This window comes from Eurosta solidaginis, chromosome 2 (genome assembly GCF_040869045.1).
Source record: "Eurosta solidaginis isolate ZX-2024a chromosome 2, ASM4086904v1, whole genome shotgun sequence".
NCBI classification, from domain to species: domain Eukaryota; kingdom Metazoa; phylum Arthropoda; class Insecta; order Diptera; family Tephritidae; genus Eurosta; species Eurosta solidaginis.
The window spans coordinates 12,833,787-12,858,812 of NC_090320.1; the positions used below are offsets into that span (position 1 = coordinate 12,833,787).

Sequence of the window (25,026 nt, forward strand, 5' to 3'; positions counted from 1 at the left end):
AAGGTGTTCTACGCAGAATTACTGTACATGGCGTAGCCGGTGTTGGATCGGCTAATATAACAATAAACATAAGAGTTATAAGGTAATATGCGGAAGGACATCACCGTGGCGGCAGCCACGGTTATACCACACACCCGGACTTGGCATGGCGTAGCCCAGGGTTATTTTAAATAAGCGCGGCCGAAGGCCGCCTACGCGGAAAGGTGTTCTACGCAGAATTACTGTGCATGGCGCAGCCGGTGTTGGATCGGCTAACATAACAATAAACATAAGAGTTATTAGGTAATATGCGGAAGGACATCACCGTGGCGGTAGCCACGGTTATACCACACACCCGGACTTGGCATGGCGTAGCCCAGGGTTATTTTAAATAAGCGCGGCCGAAGGCCGCCTACGCGGAAAGGTGTTCTACGCAGAATTACTGTACATGGCGTAGCCGGTGTTGGATCGGCTAATATAACAATAAACATAAGAGTTATAAGGTAATATGCGGAAGGACATCACCGTGGCGGTAGCCACGGTTATACCACACACCCGGACTTGGCATGGCGTAGCCCAGGGTTATTTTAAATAAGCGCGGCCGAAGGCCGCCTACGCGGAAAGGTGTTCTACGCAGAATTACTGCGCATGGCGCAGCCGGTGTTGGATCGGCTAACATAACAATAAACATAAGAGTTATAAGGTAATATGCGGAAGGACATCACCGTGGCGGTAGCCACGGTTATACCACACACCCGGACTTGGCATGGCGAAGCCCAGGGTTATTTTAAATAAGCGCGGCCGAAGGCCGCCTACGCGGAAAGGTGTTCTACGCAGAATTACTGTACATGGCGCAGCCGGTGTTGGATCGGCTAATATAACAATAAACATAAGAGTTATAAGGTAATATGCGGAAGGACATCACCGTGGCGGTAGCCACGGTTATACCACACACCCGGACTTGGCATGGCGTAGCCCAGGGTTATTTTAAATAAGCGCGGCCGAAGGACCTCCTACGCGGAAAGGTGTTCTACGCAGAATTACTGTGCATGGCGCAGCCGGTGTTGGATCGGCTAACATAACAATAAACATAAGAGTTATAAGGTAATATCAGCTCGTTCACGAACGCAAAAAAGAGCTTTTTCAAATTTTTGGTAAATAAAGACTAGAAAAGTTAAAGATATATATACATCAGATGAAAGATTTTTTTATAAGTTATTTTTCGATTCTGCACTTGGTCCGTTTTTTAGATGTGGCAGCACTGATTTGTAAAGTCATAAAATATATATACGTATACACATATAACTGTTGTATAGAAATTTGCAATAACTGTTGTATAGAAATTTGCAAACTTTAACGACAAACAACTTTTAAATTATAAATTTCTTTTCAACTTTTCAAAATGAATACTGTTTCAGTTGGTAGGTTTTTGTATTACTTTTTTTGTGCCAGTGTGTTAAATATGATTTCTTATTAGATTGTGATGATGTCCCTTCCACCAGCAGTGGTGTGACACACGACGATTTCAGTAGTGGAAGAAAATCAAATATTCTGAAGGTATCACAAGTAAATGAGATGTGGAATTTAATCGCAATTTACGAAGAATGTAAAACACGCGAGTCGTGCATTCTTTTCGCAGAAAAGCTCGGTTTAGTTTTGACATCGAAAAAGTGTAGACTGCATAAAACTAAAATGCAGGTATCATGCAAAGGAAACAACACGGTTGGAAGTTTCCGATGTCGGAAAGGGGTATGCCGGTCAAAGGCTAATATTTCGAGGGCAACGGGCACTTTTTTTGAAAACGCGAAAATTGATCTCGCACAAATTTTTTATTTAATGTACGCGTACGCGTGTCATTGGCAGCAGTCGCAAGTCCGGAAGGAATATTTTTTCAAGGGCACAGTCCTGTCTAGTGCAACTATATGCGATTGGTACAACTACTGTCGTGAAGTAGTTGTATTATATCAAATATCGCATCAGGAAGCTCAAGGAAGGATTGGTGGTCCCGGAACAGTTGTCCAGATCGACGAGAGCAAATTCGGAAAACGGAAATATAACAAAGGTAATAAAAGTATATATATTACACGTAAATAGTTAAACATTTTTTTTTTCAGGTCGAAGGGTCGAAGGACATTGGGTGTTGGGGATGGTGCAAGAAGGTACCAACCATATACGGATGGAGGTGTGTCCAGGAAATATTCGGTCCGCGGAGGTTCTCATACCCCTCATAAAGAAGCACGTTGTCGAAGGAAGTACGATACACACCGATTTTTGGAAAGCGTACGACTGTTTGGCTGAATATGGGTATGAGCATCGGAAAGTGAACCACAGCGATCCGGACCACCCCTTTGTGGCGGAAGATGGCACGCATACTCAGCGGATTGAGTCGGAGTGGCATGCATTTAAACACTTTTTGCTGGAGGATAACACGAATAACTGTTATAATTTTTCAGATTTAATTTGTGAGTATTTGTGGAGAAAAAAAATTAGCAATAATCACGAAGATCCATTCGTGAAATTAATTGAGGCTATTAAATATACGTACAGTCCGTAAAAATATATATTTTCCTTTTTCTTTATTAACTGAAAGGTGGCAAGGTAATATTTATATTTGTTTTTTCTTTGTTCATGTGGCAGCACAGCTTTGTAATGTCATCAATAAAATATACATATATATACATAAATGTGAATGTTGCTACAAAAGCGCGATTGATTTAATAAAAACTTTTATATTAAGTAAAAACAATGCAAGAATTATATGTGAAATATACTAAAATGAAATTTTAGTGTATCGTTGCCAATTTATATAGATATTTATGTGCATAAAGGTTTTGAAAGATGTGTAAATTGTAAGTGAAAGTGCTATAGAAATTTGCTAAATTTGCAAACTTTAACATCAAATAACTCGTAAACTATAAGTCTGCGCACTTTAAGTTATATATATTTGTGATCGGGAGAACTCCCTCTTTCATTTGATACCAAGTTTAACCCCGAACTCGGGGGGTGCTATTCTAAAATTTTCCCAAAATTTTCATATGTATACCCTGTCCGACCCAAAAATGTTCGCTAAAAACGTTGTCGATAAGTTTTTTGAAAAAAAAAAAAAATTATAATAATAGTTTCAAAAAACTGCTATCGACCACATTTTCAGCGGACATTTTTGGGTCGGACAGGGTATACAGGGTATGAAAATTTTACAAGCAAATGAAAATTTTTTTAGTAGGTCATGAAAAAAACCTTAAAAATCAAAATCGAAAAAATCAAAAAAATTAAATTCGGCAAGCTCGAAATTATTTTTTTGGGTATGCGTAGTGGAACTTTTTTTCCGTTGCCCAAATCCTATCGAAAAATCGATGGCGCGATATCGGTTAATAAATCGACTCAGTCTACTGTGCATTGTGTACCATTCTGTACAGATTGTCAAAATCTGCGCGATGGTGTAAGGTATGGAATAGAAAGGAGAAGACATACAAATTTGCAAATTGTTTGCGCCTAATTGGCATCTCTATAGTTACGTTCCATTGAGACTTGAGCGAGATACGGATAGAAATTTAACATGCAAATGCAACAACAACGTTGTGATCCTGATATTTATCTGGTTCAATTTCTGATCCGTATAGCAGTTCTGTTCGTTTCGTTTTCTGTAGTAGATTTTTTGACAGCTAACCACTTTTGAGTTGGTAGCACTCATGGCTCAACTGTATGGTTGGTTCATCTCTACAGCAACAACATACATTTGCTCACATTGCCAAAATCAGTGTTGCTGTTAGACGAATGGAATGGAATGAAATCATAAAACTTAGCAGCATTTGTATGTAGTAAGAAAATGTTGTAAATTCGTTGGTTTCATTTTAAGTTTGCCATCTCCTTCTGACAATCTCTACTACAGTGAAATGAAAAAAATAAAATCAGCTGGTGAGATGAGCCAACCATATAGTTGAGCCATTGTAGCACTGAACTAAATATGTGTACATTTGTGTATACATAAAAGAATTCCCCATATTTAAAAGCAAAAACACTGAAAGAGTAAACAACTTGAAGATGATGTAAGGAAAATAAATAGTTTGCTTACGTGCGAAACTATTTAAATGTTAATAATTCTATCAGCATCTTAAAATTTTGTGTACGTTTCTTCTTATTTTCAACAAAACAGATGTTTTATATTAGTGCTGCCAGTTCTCATAAAGTTGATCCAGATCGTTCCAATGAGATTTGAGCCAGAGCCAGAGCTCGATAAACCAATGGAACGGCCCTTATATGTAATCATATCAAACGTCAATTAGTGGCATTGGCAGCACTGACTGTCAGCTGTCAATGGCTACTTCCGTTTATCTTAAAAGTAATTAAACAAAGAAAAACAAGTGGAAGTGTTTTTTATAATCGGCTTTAATCCTCGCGTAAGTAAAACTTACAACCCGCCACCCGCATTTTAACGCTAACATTTTGGTCCTTCGACCCGGATGCGCAATATTTCCGCAAAATACAGTCCACATCGCTTTAATTAAAACATTTCATAAAAACCCCCAAATAAAAAATGTCTTCGTTGAAAGTTCGCGATTCTGCTTTAAATGCATTAAAGCGGCATTTGCAATCGGGCAAAGCCGATTCGCTTGCGGTCGATGCAGAGGCTGCAACCACATATTTGCAATTGCTAGAGGAGCAGTGGGAACGTTTCTGCAAAGCACAAGAAGAAGTGGAGGTGTCGTGTGGCGACGAAAACACAGCAGTAGAAGAGCAGGCACGAATTCAAGGTGAGGAGTGGTATTTGATCGCTAAATCAAATTTTAAGCCCATTCTTGCGCCACAAAAGCAACCAACCGACTGCACCTGCACTCATGCCGCTACCGAAGCTGCAGTTACCATCCTTTAGTGACGATCCAACAAAATGGATCACTTTTCATGACGCATTCTGTTCACTAGTGAATTCCAATGCAAGTTTGTTGGACGGACAGAAGTTGCAATACTTGCGCAATTGTTTAAATGGTGAAGCATTGGAATTAGTTAGTAGTTTTGCTGTAAGCGACAGCAACTACAGCGAAGCTTGGGATATGCTGACAGCACGCTATAAAGTTATGCGTGTCATAGTGGACAGCCATATAAAAGCATTATCATCGATCAAAAAGGCATCGAAAGACTCCGCAAAAGCAATTAAACACGTTTTAAATTTAACATTGCAGCACGTTGGTGCGCTACGTGCCCTCAAACGCCCGGTTGAATTTTGGGACGACTGGCTTGTCCATTTGACTGTTTCGAAATTAGCCTATGAAACGCGAAAACAGTGGGAATTATCGCTTGTAGCCGACGATGTGCCATCGGTTCCTCGCTTCGAGATTTTTTGGAAACGCGAGCCCGCTCTTTGGAGATGGTGCCCGCTGCCGCAAACGCACGTACAACTGCAAAGAACATTTTTCATACAACATGCAACCAATTAGTACCAAAAAATCATCCATCATCAAAAACCGCTAAAACCACATCGTGTACATACTGCAGAGGTGAGTATCGAATCTACACTTGCGAAAAATTCAACCAACTCGACGCGACAGCAAAGCTATCCACAATCAAATCAGATGGTGCATGTCTAAACTGCCTTAGTAAAGGACATGTTTTCGCTAACTGCCGCAGCTCGTAATCGTGCCGCATATGCCAACGCCGCCACCACACGCTTCTTCATGCTGGTCTCAATACAAACGAGGCAGCTCCTGCTATGCAAAATGCCGTCCAAAACAACGTAACGTCACACTACGCCGATGCTGAACGCGTAGTATTACTAGCTACTGCTGACATTTAATTGCAAGATAACTCCGGCCGCTGGCAGCCAGCCAGGGCACTGTTCGACAACGGCTCACATGCTTCGTTTATCACGGAGCCCTGCGTTCAACGACTTCGTTTACCACGAAATACGTCATCAGCTTGCGTCACGGGTATTGGATCCGTACAAGGAGGTCGCACAAAGGGTGAGGTCAAGTTATCCATAGCGCCAAAGTCACTAAACTCTAAATTTCACGTGAGTACGCTTATTTTATCTAAAATTACTAACGACCTACCAACAAACGCCTTGTCCGAATCACGGTGGCCGCATGTCAGTGGCTTACCGCTTGCTGATCCTAACTATTTCAAACCTGGTCCGATAGATGTCTTGATTGGCATGGACGAAATGGACAAGTTTTTACTCGACGGCCTAAAAAAGGGTGGAAATGGCACTCCGATGGCACAGAACACCGTGTTTGGGTGGGTGCTGTTTGGGAACGTGACTCCCTCACAAATAAAACCCCGGGTAATCTCAACGCATTATTGTAATACGCAACTAACTGACTTCCTCGCTAAGTTTTGGGAGCTGGAAGAGCTACCACCTAGAAAGTTTTACACGCCCGAAGAGTTATATTGTGAGAAGTTATTCGACGATACAACACAGCGCGCAATTGACGGCCGATTTATTGTACGTTTACCGCTAAAACCCGAGGCGTTGATTGGTGAGTCGCGTAACGCAGCCGTTCGGGCATTGTTGCGAATGGAAAGCAGGTTCGCCACCAACAAAGACCTTCACGAAGAGTACTGCAAATTTATGAAGGAGCTTCTTGACTTGGGTCATATGGAGCTAGCTACTCCAACAACGCAAACCGCATATATATGCCACATCACGCCGTGGTAAAAGAAACAAGTTCCACTACTAAGCTTAGGGTCGTATTCAACGCGTCAATGAAGACGTCGTCAGGGCATTCGTTAAACGACGCGATAATGGTTGGCACTCAGCTCCAACAAGATCCCTTCACGATTTTAGTCCGCTTCCGCACCCATCGCTATGGTATAATTGCGGACATCGAGAAAATGTATCGACAGGTCTACGTCGATAAACGGGACGTCGACTATCAACGCATTGTGTGGCGTGAGCATTCATCGCAGCCAACACGCGACTATCATCTATTAAGGGTTACCTATGGGGTAGCATCCACTTCTCATCTCGCTGTCAAATCTCGTTACGTCAGATTTTTACATGGATGACTTGCTCTCCGGCTCCGACTCTTTCCATGAACTGACAGCGCTTCAACGTAACATCTCACACGTCTTATCTCAGTGTGGATTCGAGCTCCGGAACTGGGCAACAAATTGCAAGCCATTGAGACAACAGATGCCGCATGCGTCTACACAGGTGTCCCATCTCTGGGCTGATGGAAGCGATATCCGAACTCTGGGATGTATTTGGCACACGGATACCGACTCTCTTGCGAAAGCCTTCAATATAGAGCCACTCCAGTGCGAATTTCTCTCCGATACCAGCAAGATTTTCGACCCTCTCGGCCTTATATCTCCATGCACCATTCGTCCAAAAATTTGGTTGCAAAGAATTTGGCGTTGTAATGTCGATTGGGATGAGTTAGTTCCGCCTGAGATAGCTACAGATTGGTTAACGCATAGAAAAGAGCTGGCCATGCTTTCATCGCTGAAGCTAAATCGCTGGCTTGGTACTAGTCCAAACGCCGACACAGAGTTCCATGTTTTCACTGACGCATCAGAGGCTGCCTATGCAGCCGCTATCTACTGCCGTACTCAGTCATCGGACGACGAGATAAACGTCGTGCTCATTGCTGCGAAAACTAAAGTAGCTCCGCTAAAAACAACTTCGTTACCTCGTCTGGAACTCTGCGCAGCTCATCTACGCGCTAAACTCGTCCGCCTAATTGAACAAAGTTTTGGTCACAAACTTGAAAAGCTGTACGCGTGGTCGGACTCAACGATAACGTTGGCATGGCTGCAATCAAATCCAAATCGTTGGGCAACGTTCATTGCAAATCGTGTAGCCGATTTACAAGAAGTCTTGCCGTCATCGCATTGGAAACACGTCATCTCAGAGCATAACCCTGCAGATTGCGCTTCTCGGGGTCTCACATCTGCACAGCTCCTCGATTACCGCTTATGGTGGCAGGGGCCACACTGGTTATCCGAAACCGATCGTTTTTGGACGCAGCACATAACGAAACATACTACGAATTTGGAACTGAAATCAATCAAAGCTAGTTCTCATGTAACGCAAACGCACGAAGATTGGGATTTACTAACGAAATTTCACTCTTACAACAAACTCAAACGAGTGACCGCACATATACTTCGCTTCATAAACAACGCTCGCATATCTGCTCAGAAGTCGAGTGCACACGAACGGCTGTCCGGACCGTTAACATCCTCTGAAATCCGCAAAGCCGAATTATCTTTGGTAAGGTATTCCCAAGCTAACGTTTTCCAACAAGAAATGTCTATTTGCAGGTCAGGGAAGCTAATACCGATACGTAGTAGCCTCGTTCGTCATCAGCCGTTTTTAGACGACACAGGCATTTTACGAGTAGGATGTCGAATTAAGAACGCATCGTGCACGAACGATATAAAACATCCGATTATTTTGCCTAAAAATTCACCGCTCGCTAAAGTAATAGCCTCTGAAACTCACATCGGTATGTTACACGCTGGCCCGCAAATGATGCAAGCTGCTATACAACGTAAATTTTGGATCCCTGGCATTCGCAATTTAGTTCGGGGTACATACCGCCATTGCGTACGATGCAAACGCTTGAACCGCAAACCGCTTCAGCAGCAGATGTCCGACCTACCACCTAGTCGCGTTACGAGTACGCGATGCTTCCTTCAAAATGCGGTCGATTTTGCCGGCCCATATAACGTAAAATTTACTCATGGTAGAGGCGCGAAATCAACAAAGGCGTACATTTGCTCAGTTATATGTATGAGCACAGGTGCCATGCACCTAGAATTGGCCGGAGACCTCACGTCTGCAAGCTTTCAAACGTTTCACCAACCGAAGAGGACATTGTCAGCATATGTTCTCCGACAATGGCACGAACTTTGTCGGTGCTGAAAGGGAGCTACGTGCCGCGTTTGAAAGGTGCGTTAACGACGACAAGTTGGCATCTTACTTCGCCAACACCCAAGTCACCTGGCATTTTAACCCTTCAAGCGCTCCAAACATGGGCGGATATTGGGAGGCTGGAATTAAGCGCATAAAGCATAATTTAAAACGCGTACTAGACTCCGCGTTACTGTCTTACGAAGAGTTTTCAACAGTCCTAACCGAGGTGGAAGCATGCGTCAATTCTCGACCACTCTGCTAGATACCTTCTGACATACAAGACTTCGAAGTGCTAACACCTGGGCACGTTATGATCGGCGAACCAATAAAGGGGTTACCTGAGCTTGACACAGAACCTTTCAAGGGAAACCTTCATCAGCGGTGGCAAGCAATCACTGCAATAAGGCAGCACTTCTGAAAGCGATGGCGAGACGAATATCTCGCGAATCTTCAGCGACGATCGAAGTGGGTTCGTCCAACGCAAAACCTACAACGAGATGATGTCGTGGTTATACACGACAACAACGCTCCACCCACTAAATGGAAACTTGGTCGAGTTCTCGACAGCTATACCGGCTCAGATGATCGCGTACGAATTGTCAACCTACGAACATCCGAAGGAGAGCTGCTAAGACCTATTGCGAAGCTATCATTATTACCAACAAAAACAGACATTTTTTCACTTTGAATTTTATTGATGTAAACTTTAAATACTTTGTACCTTTTTCTAATTTTGAACGGTCGTTCAAGGCGGCCGGCATGTTTGCGCCTAATTTGCATCTCTATATGCAATCATATCAAACGTCAATTACTGGCATTGGCAGCACTGACTGTCAGCTGTCAATGGCTACTTCCGTTTATCTTAAAAGTAATTAAACAAAGAAAAACAACCCTGCAAAAATTGTGTGACCAAAAACGCACACAGCCACACGAATTTTTGACAGGGGTGACGATTTGGAATGAAAAATTGTGCAAATGAAATAGCATGCTGACAAATTTTGCTTTCCCACAATGTATCGTGCTCTCTCGCACCTATTATTTTCATAGGGATAGCAAAATACGTCATTTTTGCGTGCAAAAAATCCGCCATTTCTAATTCTGCAGAAAAGTGGAAAATTTTTTCAATTTGTGTGATTTACATTCTGCAGAAATTAATATACGCATTCTTTAATATTTTTTGGTCTACTAAAGTGTGTTTTAGCAAAAAAAACTCATATCAATGTGTACATGTTTATAAAGAAAGAAAGTGAAATATGTAATTGCATAGTATAAATAATCGTGAGCAATTCTAATGCAGAATAGTAAATTTTGATTTCCACATATGTACATACAAGAAAAAAATTCTTATTACCATTAAGATCTATTATCCAAAATTGAAAAAAAAAAGATTAGAAAATTCGGTGTAAAAAAACGGCTATGTGTGCAATAAAATAGCCTCTCTTGTTGAGATACCCCTCCATGGTCTCCATTAATTATTGTGACGGAGGTGTGTTTGCAGCAGCAAAGTGAACACAAACAGTGTAGGCCGTGGTGGTTGTTGTTCGTGGTCCGCATCAACTGTACCAGGTGGGGCTATGACGCCACATCCAGTTATACCAAGGTATATACCACAACAGCAATGCAAGGCCACGATAGCAGCAGCAACAACCTCCCAAGGCTGGCTATCATCGTTGATTTATAAAAAAACAGTGTTGTGCATCTGTAATGCTTAAATATTTCCTCTGTTGAAACAGTTTCCACGATTCACTGTTCAACGAAAGCAGCAGCCAGCGTATGCCACCACCGAACAGCTGATAACAAAAACTTGGATGCACAGCAGTTTAAAGCCAAAATGGAAGTTGAGGAAATATCTGAAAATAAGGTAAATATATGTTTCGTGTTATTAACAAAATCGCCCTAAATTTTATGAATTAACAGATCGCTACGAACGACAAAGCACCCGAACGTGTGATCAAAGAAAGCACTACAGAAATTATTGGCGGCGGGGCCGTATTCCTCAATCCAGTACAAGAATTTAATCGTGATTTAAGTATTTCAGTACTTAATGTATACTCAAAGCGGTTGATAAGAGACCGGGAAGCGGCGGCGCATAAAAATCCACAAAATACAAAGGAAAGCAATCAATGCTAATGACAAGAAACCATACACGGCTGGTGGTGTAAAATACGACGATGGACTGCGAATATTGGAAGTGCTTGCTGCAACAGGTTTACGTAGCATAAGTTATGCAAAAGAAGTAGCAGGCGTGCGTGAAATTGTTGCAAATGATCTATCTAAGGTGGCAGTAGATTCCATTAGCGTAAATATGCGACACAATGGAGTGGAACATTTAATTGTGCCAAGCGAAGGGGATGCAATGTAGGTTTGATATACGAATCAATAGCTAGTGATTTAACTGTAATAATCAATAATAAAATTCGCAATAGGACTCTCATGTACCTTTCAACTTCATATGAGAAGCGTTTCGATGTTATAAACCTAGATCCTTATGGTTGTCCGAATCGCTTTCTGGATGGCGCTATACAATCACTGACAAGTGGGGTTTCATTACTTGTAACTGCGAATGATATGGCTGTGCTGGCAGGCAATACGCCTGAAGCCTGCAATGCCAAATATAGTTCTGTGCCTTTGCGTATGAAATGCTGCCATGAGATGGGATTGCGTATACTATTGCATTGCATTGAAACGCACTCTAATCGTTATGGAAAATATATTGAGCCACTTTTGAGCATTTCTGCCAATTTTTATATACGCGTATTTGTGCGTATGTATAGTAGTCAAGCGAAGTGTAAATATAGCATGAGGTTGGTATACAGCATTTTGGCCTTTTACCACAATCCAATTACTTACCATATCTTTATATTATGAACACAGCAAACAATGAATGATATTGCAATGCACTGGTTGTGATACCTATACACTACAGCCTATGGGTATTGTAAAAAGCAAGATCTCAATAAAGGCAATGCGGAAGTAAAATTCGGTATACCAACTGGACCAAATGTTAATACAAATTGTGCGCATTGCGGTGATAAACATCATGTAAGTTTCAACTATCCCACTTAAGTATTTAAACTCGAATAAATCAAATTATTTCCTTCTTACTTAATTGGTGCTTAACCGTTTAAACGGTTATGTCCGTTCAAAAAGGCGCGTCAGTCGCTTTTTCAGAGGGTTAACTGGCACCAATTGTCCACACCAAATTGTTTCTTATATTCCCAAATATATTTATATTTAAAAGGTGTGTTATCGGCGGTATGCCTGAACTTGTATTGGGTACATGAGTTTTTATGTAAAAAATATTCATCATATCCAACATCAATACCTCGCATTCAATTGTGGACGCTGTACGCACTACATTGGGTTCACGTAATATGGACAAGCATATTGCTGATTCCAGTGGTAAGGCCACAATTTCAAATGATGGGGCAACCATTAAGAAACATTGGATAAAATAATAACACAACGTAGCGTGCTCAAGTGGTATAAGCTTATCTGGAAAAGATATTTCGTAACGAAAACACTGGAAGATTACCGCGCCTTGTCTGCTGTGGTTCAACAAAATATAACTTGGATGTTTGTTGCTCTTTTTCAATTTTCCTGAATACAAATCTCTGGATTGGAAAAATTTCAAGCAAATAAAGCTTGGCGTGCAAAAGTCAAGAAATTACTTGTCATGCAACGGTAAATGCTTATAAATATATCATTAAAATTGTATGCTTGTTTATGATGAGCCATTCGAGTGAGCATGGAGTTGGATGTTTTAAATACTGTAGAGTAAATTGGCTTACTATATAAGAATTTGAAATTTTTCCAAATCTTTGACTAAAAAGTAGCTACTAGCTTGTAGAACTTTATTACTTTACTTTTAAAAAGATAAATCACTTTAGCATGGTAATATATACCTATTATTAAAAATTAATACAAACAATATCTTCAACATTTTTTTCTCGATTCACGAACACATTTAGAAAGGCTACAACGCCTGCTAAAGAGCCGGTATCTTGCCAACGCTTTAGCTTGGATTTAGAGGAGGATCTACAAACTTTGCTAGAAGCACGCGAAGCTCCTCATGTAGCGAATGTGGATCAACACGAAAGTAACGTTGCTATTAGCGGAAATGCAATGAACAAACTATTTGAAATGGAGGATGAAAATAAATCCAACAATGCAAATACTATAAAGAGGATTCCTTATAATTTTTCAACTAAGGCATCTTGTGACGAAACTGTATTTGAATGCCAACAGCAACGTACGTCTGATGAAAGTTTTATGGCTTTGGAAAAAATGTGTGATAAAACAGCATCCGATCCTGACAGCACACTATTTAAGTACATACTTAGCGAGAACAAGGATATGGTTAAAGAAGATGCTAAAAAGCGCAGCGCCGATGGAAACTATTTTAAAATCCCTTGTAAACAAGGTAAGTGAATATACAACATATTGAAAGTTGATAAGATTGCGTGGTATAAATTTAATAATATAATCTTAGAACTACAAGAAATAGATGAAGAAGCACAATCACTGCAACGTCTATTGCATGACTTATGCGTACAGGAGCAGCATCAATTGGATAATGAAACTCCTTTAAAAAGTATTGATGTAACACTACTAGAAGATATTGAAGCGCCATCTAAAATGTGGGACTCCACAATAGTGGGCGATACCACTTTACAAACTTCACCTTTGAAAATGGTGAGACTTCTCAGACCATCTACTATACTAGAGGAAAATTACGAAGATCAGTCTAATAGTTCTTTGGGTGGTGATGATGCATCATCACACATAAGCTTTCAAAGCGCTCAAAAAGGCAGTGAAACTTCAGCGACAACAAGCTTTAAAAAAAAAAGCTTACCTACGCTCTAAATCTACGCCGTCATATACGTACTCATACCGGTGGAAAACCATACAAATGCGAATACTGCGAATGCACCTTTGCTGTAAGCGATCCAGTGCTGTCGCATTTACGTACACATCTGGGCAAAAATATTCATAGATTTGAGTTTTGCCCATCAACTTTTCCTCACTTTACGGAGTTACGTACGCATTTAACTACGCACAAAAACGAAGATACAGAAACGCGGGTGCGAAATATGACAGCCTTAAAGGAGGAGGAGGCTAAATTAAAGCAAAATTTTGCCACTAAAATTCAGCAGCCGCCAAAACCCAAACGAAAATATACGTGCAATTTCTGCAACAAGGGTAAAGGTTTATAAGACTGTGATTGTAAATGATATTCATTTTACTGATCGTTAATTCACAGATTTTACAACTTCATCCAAGCAAAGCGCCATATACGTATGCATACCGGCGAGCGACCATACTCGTGCTCAGAGTGTGGGAAATCATTCTCCTTGAAATCGTAAGAATATACAATAGGGTTCAGAGTTTGAACGACCGGCAGTTAAAAATGGATTTATTTTAAAAGTTAATAAAAAAACTTATATCTAAACATATCCGTAAAACGAAAGGCACAAAAACAAAAGCTCAGTAAAAATGGGACAACTAAATGACTAAACTTATATCCATATCGCCTGCTGATTGGAATATTATTTTTATTTTAAAAATGTGCTTAACAAAACTTTTTTCTTTTAATGCACTCTTAAAATGAATCCATAAGCACTGTAACGTTAACAACTTTTTCATACTTGTTTTTTGATTTGTATTGAGAGTGGCGATTTTAATATTAGAACGGCTAATTTAGACAATTAAAATAACAAAAATTACTACAAAGCCAAATTTTAGTGAGGACCTCTAGTTTACCATAAAAATATTAAAATTAAAAGTCCCCATCTATCCTATTCGAGCTAAAAAAAAATTACTCGAGGTCAAAGGTCATTGCCTTAATAGCACCGCAGAAAAATTCCTCCAATTCTTTTCTCCTAGAGAGAACAATAATTGGGGAATAGGAATTTCGAATCTTCGAAGTCAGCTGATTTGCTAATTGAAATTTTGTTGCGCATTTCTATTTTTGTTAACAAATTAAAAGTTTAGTTATTGTTGCGAATTTGTTTAAAATTGAGAAAAAAATATATACGCAAAGCAACAGGGAGCAACAAACGAATGATGCAACCATCTTTCACACGTTGTTATTGTAGCAGTGCTTCGCCCCATCCAATAGGTGCGACCGATCAGAAATTATCATCAATATCCTCTAACGGGAGTCCAAGGAAACTTGCTGATCCTGATGAAAGTCACACCCAAAATTTTAAGGTGTAAGACAGTCGGTAGGGTAATGTCATATGGTCGACATTTGGCGCGGCCATGTTTTAAATAAGATCACCGATGATTTGGTTGGTTACAATATCAGGTTTCGCGAGGCGACAAAACTGGAGAGATTGGGGAGATAGCTGTTTATTTTATTACAAAGCTCATCGGTGTAGGAAACAATAGCATAGGTGTAGAAGCAATAGTGACTCCTTCTGGTGGTAAAGGTAGCTATTGATATGTAGAAGTAAAACAGAAATTTGATGAATATGAGTTTTTTTAAGTTATTGCAAAAAAGCGTTGAGGATTTTTAATATCTTACGAGGTACCTTCGTATATGTTTCTAAGAATGAAGAATGAGACCTATTCAAACTTCGCTATACTTTAACATACGATACTTTACCCCATTTTAACACAACTATCATTTATTGATTTTATTAAATTTTATAAAATGTTTCTTCCTCCACAGTTCCATTTCCGTATTGGATGGTAAATATGGCTTTCGCATTTTCCCCATCAATAACTGACAAGGTGGAAAAAATCTATGCGTGTAAATCGCAACATATCTTGGTCGAGCGTTTCTTCAATAGCTCTCTAGTGGTGATGGTGACAGCAGAGAAACCCAACTGTTTACAAATGTTACAATATATCAATTGCGTCTACGGCTCAAATACCCACAGTATATGAATGAATCGAACGCACCTAATTGTCTGCCTAACGGATAGTATACATATTCATCAAATCGAAAATATTGCATCAAACGAACTGGGTCTGAATACTGAAACAGTACACATATTCAAAATCGATGAGGAGGCTGTGATGATGGTATAGGGTGAGTTGTTGAATAAAATACGAAAACCACTTTAACCCATCTATATATTTGCATTACAGCTAAAGCTTTACAAACAGCAAAAATTGCTGGCGCCAAGCAATTGGAAAAGGCAGTGAAGCATTCATCACACTGTACGGATGGTGTAAAGTTAGAAACTGCTGTTGTAACAGCTGCCACCGACACAACGGTCATCTCTACTTCGCCGAGTAACGGCTCGTCCGACTATCTATCGAAGACAGTATAATCATATCTTTTGCCAACACAGGTTAGCGATGTGCTTGCACAGGAAAAGATTTCAATTGGAAAACAAAAACCAATTAAGAGAGTTTTTTTATTATTAAAGTAATTACTTTTCTTTATATCAACAGTATTAATTTAAGTTGCAATATCACGTACATATATAATAAGGGATGTGATACGATTGCTGTCGTAATTAGATTTGAAACCAATCAATACTCCTGCTAAGGGTTGTAGAATTATTGCTTGAATAATTAGATTTAGAACAATAATAAGTCTAACTTAATTACAAGTCGTACATTTTTAAATTCATCAATTACGACAGCAATCGGATTCTACGACACCTTTGAATATTCTTGATCTGAAAAAAGAGTAAACCTAATCTGAATTTCTACTAAGCTTTCAGTTGTAGATTATTCAAATAATTGGAGTTTTTTCTAAAGCTTAAAATTATTTTCTGCTCGCTTAGAAAAGATTTCAATTGGAAAACAAAAACCAATTAAGAGAGTTTATGTTATTATTAAAGTACTTACTTTTCTTTATATGAACTGTATTAATTTAAGTTACAATTTCATGTGCATATATAATAAGGTATGTCGTGGTACGATTGTTGTTGGAATTAGATTTGAAACCAATCAATACTCCTGCTATGGGTTGCAGAATTATTGCTTGAATGATTAGATTTAGAACAATAATAAGTCTGACTCAATTACTAATCGTACATTTTTAAGTTCATCAATTACGACAGCAATCGGATCCACGACACCTTTGAATATTCTTGATCTGAATTTCTACTAAGCTTTAAGTTGTAGATTATTCAAATAATTGGAGTTTTGTCTAAAGCTTAATATTATTTTTTTGCTCGCTTAGAAGAGATTGGAAAACAAAAACCAATTAAGCGAGTTTATTTATTATTAAAGTTCTTCTGTTTTATATGAACTGGATTAATATAAGTTCCAATTTCATGTACATATATAATAATATTGAAAATAATAAATATTGAAAATTAAATTTTTTTGGTTCATATTTTATTCATATGGCTGCTCCAGGTAAAGTAAATCTGCAGGTAAAATTCACGTTATATGGCGGTTATATAAATGGTAAAACCGCAGTAAAATTGATTGTCAAATGGCTCGAAAATGTAGAGTGAAATGACGGAAAAATTACCGCCAATTGACGAGCATTGTGACGTGTGTGAGCAGCACAGTGCTATGCTCACATCCTATAAGTGGGAGCGGAATGCACGATCACATTAATAGGAACGAAACGGAAAATTTGGTCACAAAAGTTCATCACGCCCATGCAAACGTGACTATGAATATAACCGCTGCAGAAAGTCACAATGACCGTAAAATGACTAGTAAAATGACGTGGAGGGTTTTTGCAGGGAAGTGAAAGTGTTTTTTATAATCGGCTATAATCCTCGCGTAAGTAAAACTTACAACCCGCAACCCGCATTTTAACGCTAACACAAATCTTATGTGTTGGAGGAGAATAATGCGCTAAATTAGATGGATTTACTAATAAATCCAAATAAAGATTTTTTAATAAAAAATTTATCACCACGGGAGTTTGCGTTTGCCATCTCCTTTTGACAATCCCTCCGCCAGCGCAATGAAAAAAATCAGCTGACGATACGAGCTAACCTTTATTATACCGGTTCGAGCCGGACTGATAGAACGGTGTGTAGTCGAACGAGCCTAATGGGGTTCAACAATCAGCTGTTCTTATTAACATTTGTTATCAGACTATTTCACGATTGTTTCCCCTTTATTATTTGCAGTTAATTACAAAGAAAACCCCAATGAACACCATACGTCCGTGTGGCTGCAAAGGCGTACGCACATGCCTTCAATGTGAGCAAGACTTTAATATTGAGAAGCCTTCACTCCTGCAACAAATGAAACAGCTTGAAGCGTTTTCGTTTTGTCCCCTGTGCGAACGCATTTTTAAAGGTTGGGATCCTTGGCAGGTACGCGCTCAACATCCAGCGCACAAAAAAAACGATGGTCTACTACTGCCTGGTATGTATGTGAAAGAGAATTTTCTGAGTGCAAATGAAGGTGAATTGTTGATGCAGAAATTGGACGCAATGCCATGGGCAGCATCACAAAGTGGGCGACGTAAACAAAATTTTGGACCAAAAACAAATTTTCGTCAGCGAAAATTGAAAAATGGAATCTTTAATGGATTTCCAGCAAGTACGCGATTTGTGCAGGAACGCTTGCGGAAGGAGCCATTGCTGAGCGAGTTTCAAACTATTGAACAATGCTCACTGGAGTATGAGCCAGCAAAGGGTGCATCGATTGATCCGCATGTAGATGATTGTTGGATATGGGGTGAACGCGTAGTGACTGTAAATTGTCTTGGCGATGCAGTACTTACATTGACAGCTTTCGATGCGAGAGCAATGCACAGCAAGTACAATTTGGATTTGGTAGCGCACTATGAGCAACGATTAATGTTACCATTGGCCGATGAAAAGGAAATTGATACTTTTAAAGGGAAAGTTATACGGGTAGCAATGCCGAAGTAAATAAAGAAACTTTAGTATATGGAAATCATATTTCTTCTACTAAATTCTTTCCTTTTTTGCAACTTTTCAGTCTTTCCTTAATGGTAATGTATGGACCTGCGCGTTACCAATTCGAGCATGCTGTTCTGCGTGAGGATATTAAAACACGCCGTGTTTGTATAGCATATCGTGAATTCACGCCTATGTACATAGATGGCGAGGAAATTTTGAAAGGCAAGGAGGTAACTCAAAATGCACATAAATTTTGGGAAGATAGTAAAGTTATAGCGATTAAAGCGATTTAAAAATTATTTGGTATTAAAATAAGTACAAAAATAAAATTTATATGTTCACAAATGTAAAGATTTTTATTTTAATGTCGTAAAACAGTATTATCTATTAAATTTCAGATGAAAATGCCAGTTACAAAACTGTTAAATCTGGCCGAATTATGACCAACGTATTCAAAAAAATTTATGACAGCTGTATTGAGCTCCTGTGTGTTGAAATTAACTTGTTGCGTTTCTAAAATCCTTTTGTTACAAAGTCATTTTTTAGTCGAGATATTCCGCCGGCATCATTTCGTTGCTTTCATCAATATAAACATCTCGGTCTCTTACTGCTCCACGTCTTTCCGATTTTGTTGTTGTTGAATATGTCGATTCAGCAGAGGATTTGAATATATGCAATCGTTTCATATGCGCACGCAAATTACTATTCGAACTAAACTCTTTGTCACAAATACCGCATTTGTGCTCATTATGCGCCTCTTTGATGTGAGCAAATAAATCTGGTGTTTTTACAAATCCTTTGCTACAATACTTACATACATGCGCACTACGTGCATGCGTTATAAGGAAACATGATGCTGTAAAAGCTTGTGGACAATATTTACATATATACAAAGACCGACCAGAACTATCTGTTTTAAGAGTTGAGTATGGCAGTACAGCATTTTCTTCGCCATTAACGACTTGGCGCTCCATTGTATTTCCTGTTTGCCCTCGAATTGTTTCATGCCGTTTTCGTGTTCCTTTATTGTATTGTTGACTTTCTTCAATATTTTTAACTTTCGGAAGTTCATCTGTAAAGTCTGATTCAGCTGTGACAGCGTATTCATCCCCAATAGTTAATATTTCATTTGGAGGACAGTCTTGTAAGAATTCTTGTACAATTTCGCAATCTTCTTGCTGCTCATATCTACTTGCACACAGTGTTGTTGCACTTTCTTCAGCGACTACATCATCACTTGCCGCATCATCTTCGCGGTAAAAGTCTTCCATAATTTGTTCATTTACTAGCAGCAGCTGCACATCCCCTTCCACATCATCCGTGCGCTTACGTTTTTGTGGGCTGCAAGGAAAATTCGTTTCCGACAATTCTCTTTCATCATTCAATATAGTTGAATAATTTGCAATGCTTTTATTAGCATGTGCGAGTAATTGTGTTACACCACCTGTGAGTATGAATTTCGGATTTTTTGCATATTTACGCTTTTGTGCAAATTTAGTTCCTATTTGCGTGCTCAATTGATCTTTGTTAACATTATCGGCATATAAAACTTGCTCTATAGGTTCAGCCGTAATTTGATGTTTTTCTTCTTGTAGCAGAGCCGTGATTTGTTGTTCAGGTTTGGGATTTTCCGCTACAAAATCTAAATATTCTGTGCAGTTATTTCCATATACAATATGCTCAATAATCGTTGGTTGTTCTTTCATTGTTGTTGCTTTATCCTGTTCCTTCTCTAGTGCTTGCTCATAAAGTTGCTTCATTTGTTTGTTGGCAGCTTGCAAGCGCTTATAGTACTGAAAGTGTGGCTGCAACTCGTCCAAGCAAACTTTACATATTAGCTGTAGCTCGTTCTCCAATTCTAGTATTGAGTGCTTCACAAATCAGTTGAGAAATTATTTATTAATAAAGTATGGTAGTAAGGACTAATAGAAACTTACCTCACAATCATTGTACATTTGAAGCACTTCGTGTACAGTAAGCTCTTGCGAATCTTCATCTCCAGCTCCACTTACAAATGCACTGTTGTTCCACGACACCTTGTGCTCCCATAGATTGTAGTCTCCTTCGCCCAAACATATACGGCATAAATAACGCAGATTACCAGTGTTTAATTCAACTCCCATTTATTTATTTTACAATTTTTAATGTGAAAACTTGACAGCTCTTCTTAGCGTTGCAAATTTTGTACTAACGTAATAACTGAATCAGGGATGATAAATGGATTTTTACATTTTGTACCGAACGAGGAAAAATAAACGTACCAAATCATTCAGAAATGTACCAAAAGTCTTCGGAGGTGAATTTGAACCAAACTAGACCTATACTATGCTTCTTTATCCAAAAACTGTTTTTAGTCAGGAAACTTTCTAATACAAATTAAAGGTAGTATAACAGGGATATATAATTTATGAAGAAATACTTTTCCAGTAAAAATAATAAAAGAAGTTTATCGATTGAAGCGTACAATTATGTACATATATAAAAACATTCCTCAGTTGACAAAAATGTTTTTTTTTGGTATCTATATTATGACAACTATTGTTAGTTGATGTCATAAAGTCTTTGGCGCATATTCATAGTCGAAATAAAAAAGGGGTTTAAACCTACCCACCACGCTACTGTAGGCAGCCATAATTTCGAAATAGTAAAAGACTTTGTTAATTTGGGAACCAGCATCAACACTAGCAACAACATCAGCACTGAAATACAGCGAAGAATCAATCTTGCCAATAAATGCTACTTTGGACTAGGTAGGCAATTGAAAAGTAAAGTCCTCTCTCGGCGAACGAAAATCATACTGTACAAGTCACTTATCGTACCCGTCCTGCTATATGGGGCAGAATCATGGACCATGACAACAGCAGATGAAGTGGCTTTGGGAGTGTTCGAGAGAAAAGTTCTTCGAAAATTTATGGACCTCTACGCATTGGCGATGGCGAGTACCGAAGAAGATTTAATGATGAGCTGTACGAGCTATTCCGGCCAAGAAAGTGTTTCTATGGGAACCCGCCTATGGAAGCAGAGGTAGAGGGCGGACCCCACTCCGTTGGAAGGACCAGGTGGAAAACGATTTAAACTCCCTTGGTGTGACCAATTGGCGCCGGTTGGCGGAGCGAAGGAGCGACTGGCGCACCTTGTTGGACGGCCATAACCGTTTAGACGGTTAAGCGCCAATGAAGTAAGTTTTATGACAGATAGCTCATAGAAAATTATGTCAAAAAGCTGCAACTAAATTTAAAACCTATTTTATTTTGAATATGATTATGCGCCTTTAATTTTTGATATATATTGGAACGATTTTCCATCATCCCTTGTCAAATTTGGTTTTGATCTGCTAAAGCTCTAAATTCATAATTAATTTTCTCTATTTTATCAAATGCAGATTTCGGAAACAAGTCCATGAATAAAGGCACAATACTGTTTGTTTCATCGCTTAAAATACTTTCTGGTGAAAGCTTTGCAACCCATAACAAAGTTTTATCGTTCAAATTTACTTTCTTTAATAAAGTACTACAAAATTGTATATAAAATCATTTAGCACAGCTCTTAAATATGTGTACGTCATCTTTTTCGAAACGGTGGTTTGATAGAATAATATCCACATTAACATCGCAGTAAACTTCATATGGGGTTAAGTGATTTTCGTCTCAATCAATATTTAACATCCAAATAGGACTGGAGTCTAAATAAGATTTTTTTATAAAATTTTTAATTTGGCAATAAGTAAGTGTATGCGAATATCTTCAGACTGCATTTCTATATACACATTATTTATTTCATTTAAAATATAAGAAAGAAATGTAAAATATACTTTATAAATGGGACTTTGAAAATATTCAGATATAAGATTAATATTTTGATTACTGCTTTCATTTTCAAATACGCAAAGATTAAAATAATACTTGAGGGCATCCCATTGCTCAAGAATTCTATCTATGACTGCTTGTCTAGAAAGCTACCTTGTGGGGCCGTACTTTTGTATAACATGCATTTCTGTACCGAAATGTTTTTGGAAACTCTGAAAGTCTGCCCTCCTAAGGGGGCTGTTACAAAAGTAATAGTTTACGTCTTTTAAAAAGTTATCAATTTTTTTGGGAAATAAATCTCAGCGGCCATTGAAACTAAATTTAAAATGTGACAAACACATCCATTTACATGCAGATTTGGAACAACTTGCTTCAGCCTTGCTTGTACTCCGCTTTTGCCTCCCATCATAACCGAGGAATTGTCGGCAGTGAAACCAAAAATTTTTGCAAGTGGTATTGAATGGTTTTTCAAAGATTTAATAATGGCATTAAAAATACCTTACGTGCTACTATCGGTCAAAGGTATCAAATCTGAAAATCTATCAATGCACTTTTTATCAAAAATTCGAATCTAAACTGCCAAATTTTTTTATATACATATCAGTCGTTTCATCTATTATTAGAGAGCTTTTAACTCATAAGCTTGACTTACTGGGTTTTTCGAAGAATTTATTACTTTGGCTTCGCAGCTATCTTGCAAATAGAACTCAGCGAGTTATGTTCAAAAACAGTCTCTCTGAGTTGATAGAAGTAACTTTGGTGTGACTCAGGGTAGCCATTTGGGTCCATTACTTATGTAAAACTATGCTATACATACTTGCCTTCCGACTCTTATCGTTTGGATCTACTTCAGGCCGATTTAGACTCATTTCAATTATGGTGTAAATCTACTAGTTTTGAACTGTTGCAAATGTAAACTAATGACATTTCATAGAGTCCACCCAGTTTTAAAGTCCTATGCGCTAGATGGTGCTCCCTTGGAGCGTATATCTGTAGTATGTGACCTAGGTGTTCTTTTTAATGCGAAACTGAGCTTTAAAAACTGATTATCGGAGAGAGAGACTCCACTGACCTTGTGAGCAGACTAAATTTTTCAGTTCCCGCGAGAACTTCGAAACACTCTGCTCTCCTTCATTTACCAATTTTCCGGCGTAATTTTGCCAAATTTAGCCCTCTTGCAATTGGTGCTCGCGCTATAATGAACTGTATAACTGTATTAGTTTTGAATATTCGGTACCTGATATCCGTAAGGAAATACTCTCACGTCTGGCATGATATTTTTTAAAGATTTTTTAATAAGATGTCAATTTTTATTTCAATATTAATTTTGATTTTACACTTATGTTTTTTCTTATTATTTGTAATGTATCTTGTATCCAGTAGTCGACCGCTTTGTGTCTGTGTTGACTTTAATATAGTAAATAATTGAATAAATAATTGCCGTCTTTCAGTGAGTTTTACAACTCCGGCTCACGCTCAATTCTCACGGGATCATTGAGACTTGAGAAGCAGATGTCGTGAAATTTTCGCGCACGTGAAATGTTATAGGCAGATGTCGCCGCTGTTTTTCATTTAACTCATACGGCGAAAGGCTAAGCAGCGACATCTATTTTTGAAAAAGTAGGTATATTAAAGGCCGCGTTGCCAACCTAAAAAGAAGTAATTAACAAATTATCTGGCTCACAAATTGAACCAGACTTCTATCTGGATTTATCTGGCTCAAATCGTTGTTGTTGCATTTACATGCAAATTATTTATCTGGCTCAGGATTTTGCCACCGGATGATAGCTAATAATTCTTCTGACAAAATGCAATTATGGATTTATCATTTTCTGACCCTGTTATTTGAGTTATTATTTTCTGTGCTTTAATTCTATTGATGCAAAATTTGTTCACAATTTTAGAATCGGTTATGTTATTTTTCATAAGCATATTTAAATGATCCATAATTGCAAATGGCAAATTGGGTTCGGCAACAAAACAACTTCTTCGAAAAATTTAAATTTTTTTGTACATTCAGAACTGGGGCCCTATTGGTTAACTGTGAGTTTTAAAGTGTACACAAGAAATTGTGTAAACTTTGAAATTCTGATTCTGTAAAGCAAAATTGTGAACAAAAAAACTCACTGATAAAAACTTCGTGAGTTTTCTTGACAGCCGGCGTACACTTTTGTGACATTTTAAACTCATTCGCACTGTTGCAGAATGACTTTTTTGTTTTCATGGCGTTTGATGAATATTTTCTCACTGACATAAGACTTTTAAATTCAGCTCTCATTCAGCAAAACAATGTGCATAATAATTTACAGAATCGCATGAAAATTTAAAGTGTAAATTGTGTGTGCAAATGAGTTTTCAATGTGTACATTTTTCAGCTTTTCACAGTTAGGGAATTGACCCCCTGCTTTGCAAATGACTTGAGTGTAGTGCTGTATTTTACAAAAATGTACCAAATATGTCAATGTAGTACCAATGTACTTTCGGGAAGCGAAATGTACCAAAAAAAGTACAAATGTCCCATGATTATCATCACTGAACTGAATAGTATCAAGTATCGGGATCGGAACTAACAATAATATTTTCA

General features: G+C 38.5%; 4 protein-coding genes across 7 annotated transcripts; 3 read left to right on the top strand and 1 right to left on the bottom strand.

Annotated features, from left to right (window-relative positions):
* The first annotated feature begins 1,417 nt into the window (after positions 1 to 1,417).
* Positions 1,418 to 2,533, top strand: LOC137241467 (uncharacterized). The gene is made up of 2 exons (XM_067769081.1): positions 1,418 to 2,041; positions 2,094 to 2,533. The coding sequence occupies exons 1-2, from the start codon at positions 1,555 to 1,557 to the stop codon at positions 2,531 to 2,533; spliced, it is 927 nt and encodes a 308-aa protein (XP_067625182.1). The 5' UTR covers positions 1,418 to 1,554.
* Positions 2,534 to 9,867: 7,334 nt separating this feature from the next.
* On the top strand, positions 9,868 to 17,120 carry LOC137239308 (uncharacterized). 4 transcript variants are annotated; one of them, XM_067764448.1, is made up of 10 exons: positions 9,871 to 10,694; positions 10,751 to 11,191; positions 11,260 to 11,637; positions 11,708 to 11,875; positions 12,075 to 12,517; positions 12,805 to 13,256; positions 13,326 to 14,035; positions 14,097 to 14,195; positions 15,510 to 15,872; positions 15,932 to 17,120. In XM_067764448.1, the coding sequence occupies exons 5-7, from the start codon at positions 12,510 to 12,512 to the stop codon at positions 13,697 to 13,699; spliced, it is 834 nt and encodes a 277-aa protein (XP_067620549.1). In that variant the 5' UTR covers positions 9,871 to 10,694; positions 10,751 to 11,191; positions 11,260 to 11,637; positions 11,708 to 11,875; positions 12,075 to 12,509; the 3' UTR covers positions 13,700 to 14,035; positions 14,097 to 14,195; positions 15,510 to 15,872; positions 15,932 to 17,120. The 4 variants fall into 4 exon arrangements, with proteins under 4 accessions (XP_067620547.1, XP_067620548.1, XP_067620549.1 ...); XM_067764446.1 differs by lacking the exon at positions 12,075 to 12,517 and having other exon boundaries at positions 9,868 to 10,694; XM_067764447.1 differs by lacking the exon at positions 12,075 to 12,517 and having other exon boundaries at positions 9,868 to 10,694; positions 15,510 to 15,865.
* Positions 17,121 to 17,831: 711 nt separating this feature from the next.
* LOC137241986 (alpha-ketoglutarate-dependent dioxygenase alkB homolog 4) lies at positions 17,832 to 18,985 on the top strand. Its single transcript, XM_067769357.1, has 2 exons — positions 17,832 to 18,641; positions 18,716 to 18,985. Exons 1-2 carry the CDS (start codon positions 17,914 to 17,916, stop codon positions 18,927 to 18,929), a joined length of 942 nt encoding a protein of 313 aa, XP_067625458.1. The 5' UTR covers positions 17,832 to 17,913; the 3' UTR covers positions 18,930 to 18,985.
* LOC137241985 (uncharacterized) lies at positions 18,966 to 20,826 on the bottom strand. The gene is made up of 2 exons (XM_067769355.1): positions 20,574 to 20,826; positions 18,966 to 20,507 (listed from the first exon to the last, which is right to left on the bottom strand). The coding sequence occupies exons 1-2, from the start codon at positions 20,757 to 20,759 to the stop codon at positions 19,179 to 19,181; spliced, it is 1,515 nt and encodes a 504-aa protein (XP_067625456.1). The 5' UTR covers positions 20,760 to 20,826; the 3' UTR covers positions 18,966 to 19,178.
* Between the last annotated feature and the right edge of the window lie 4,200 nt (positions 20,827 to 25,026).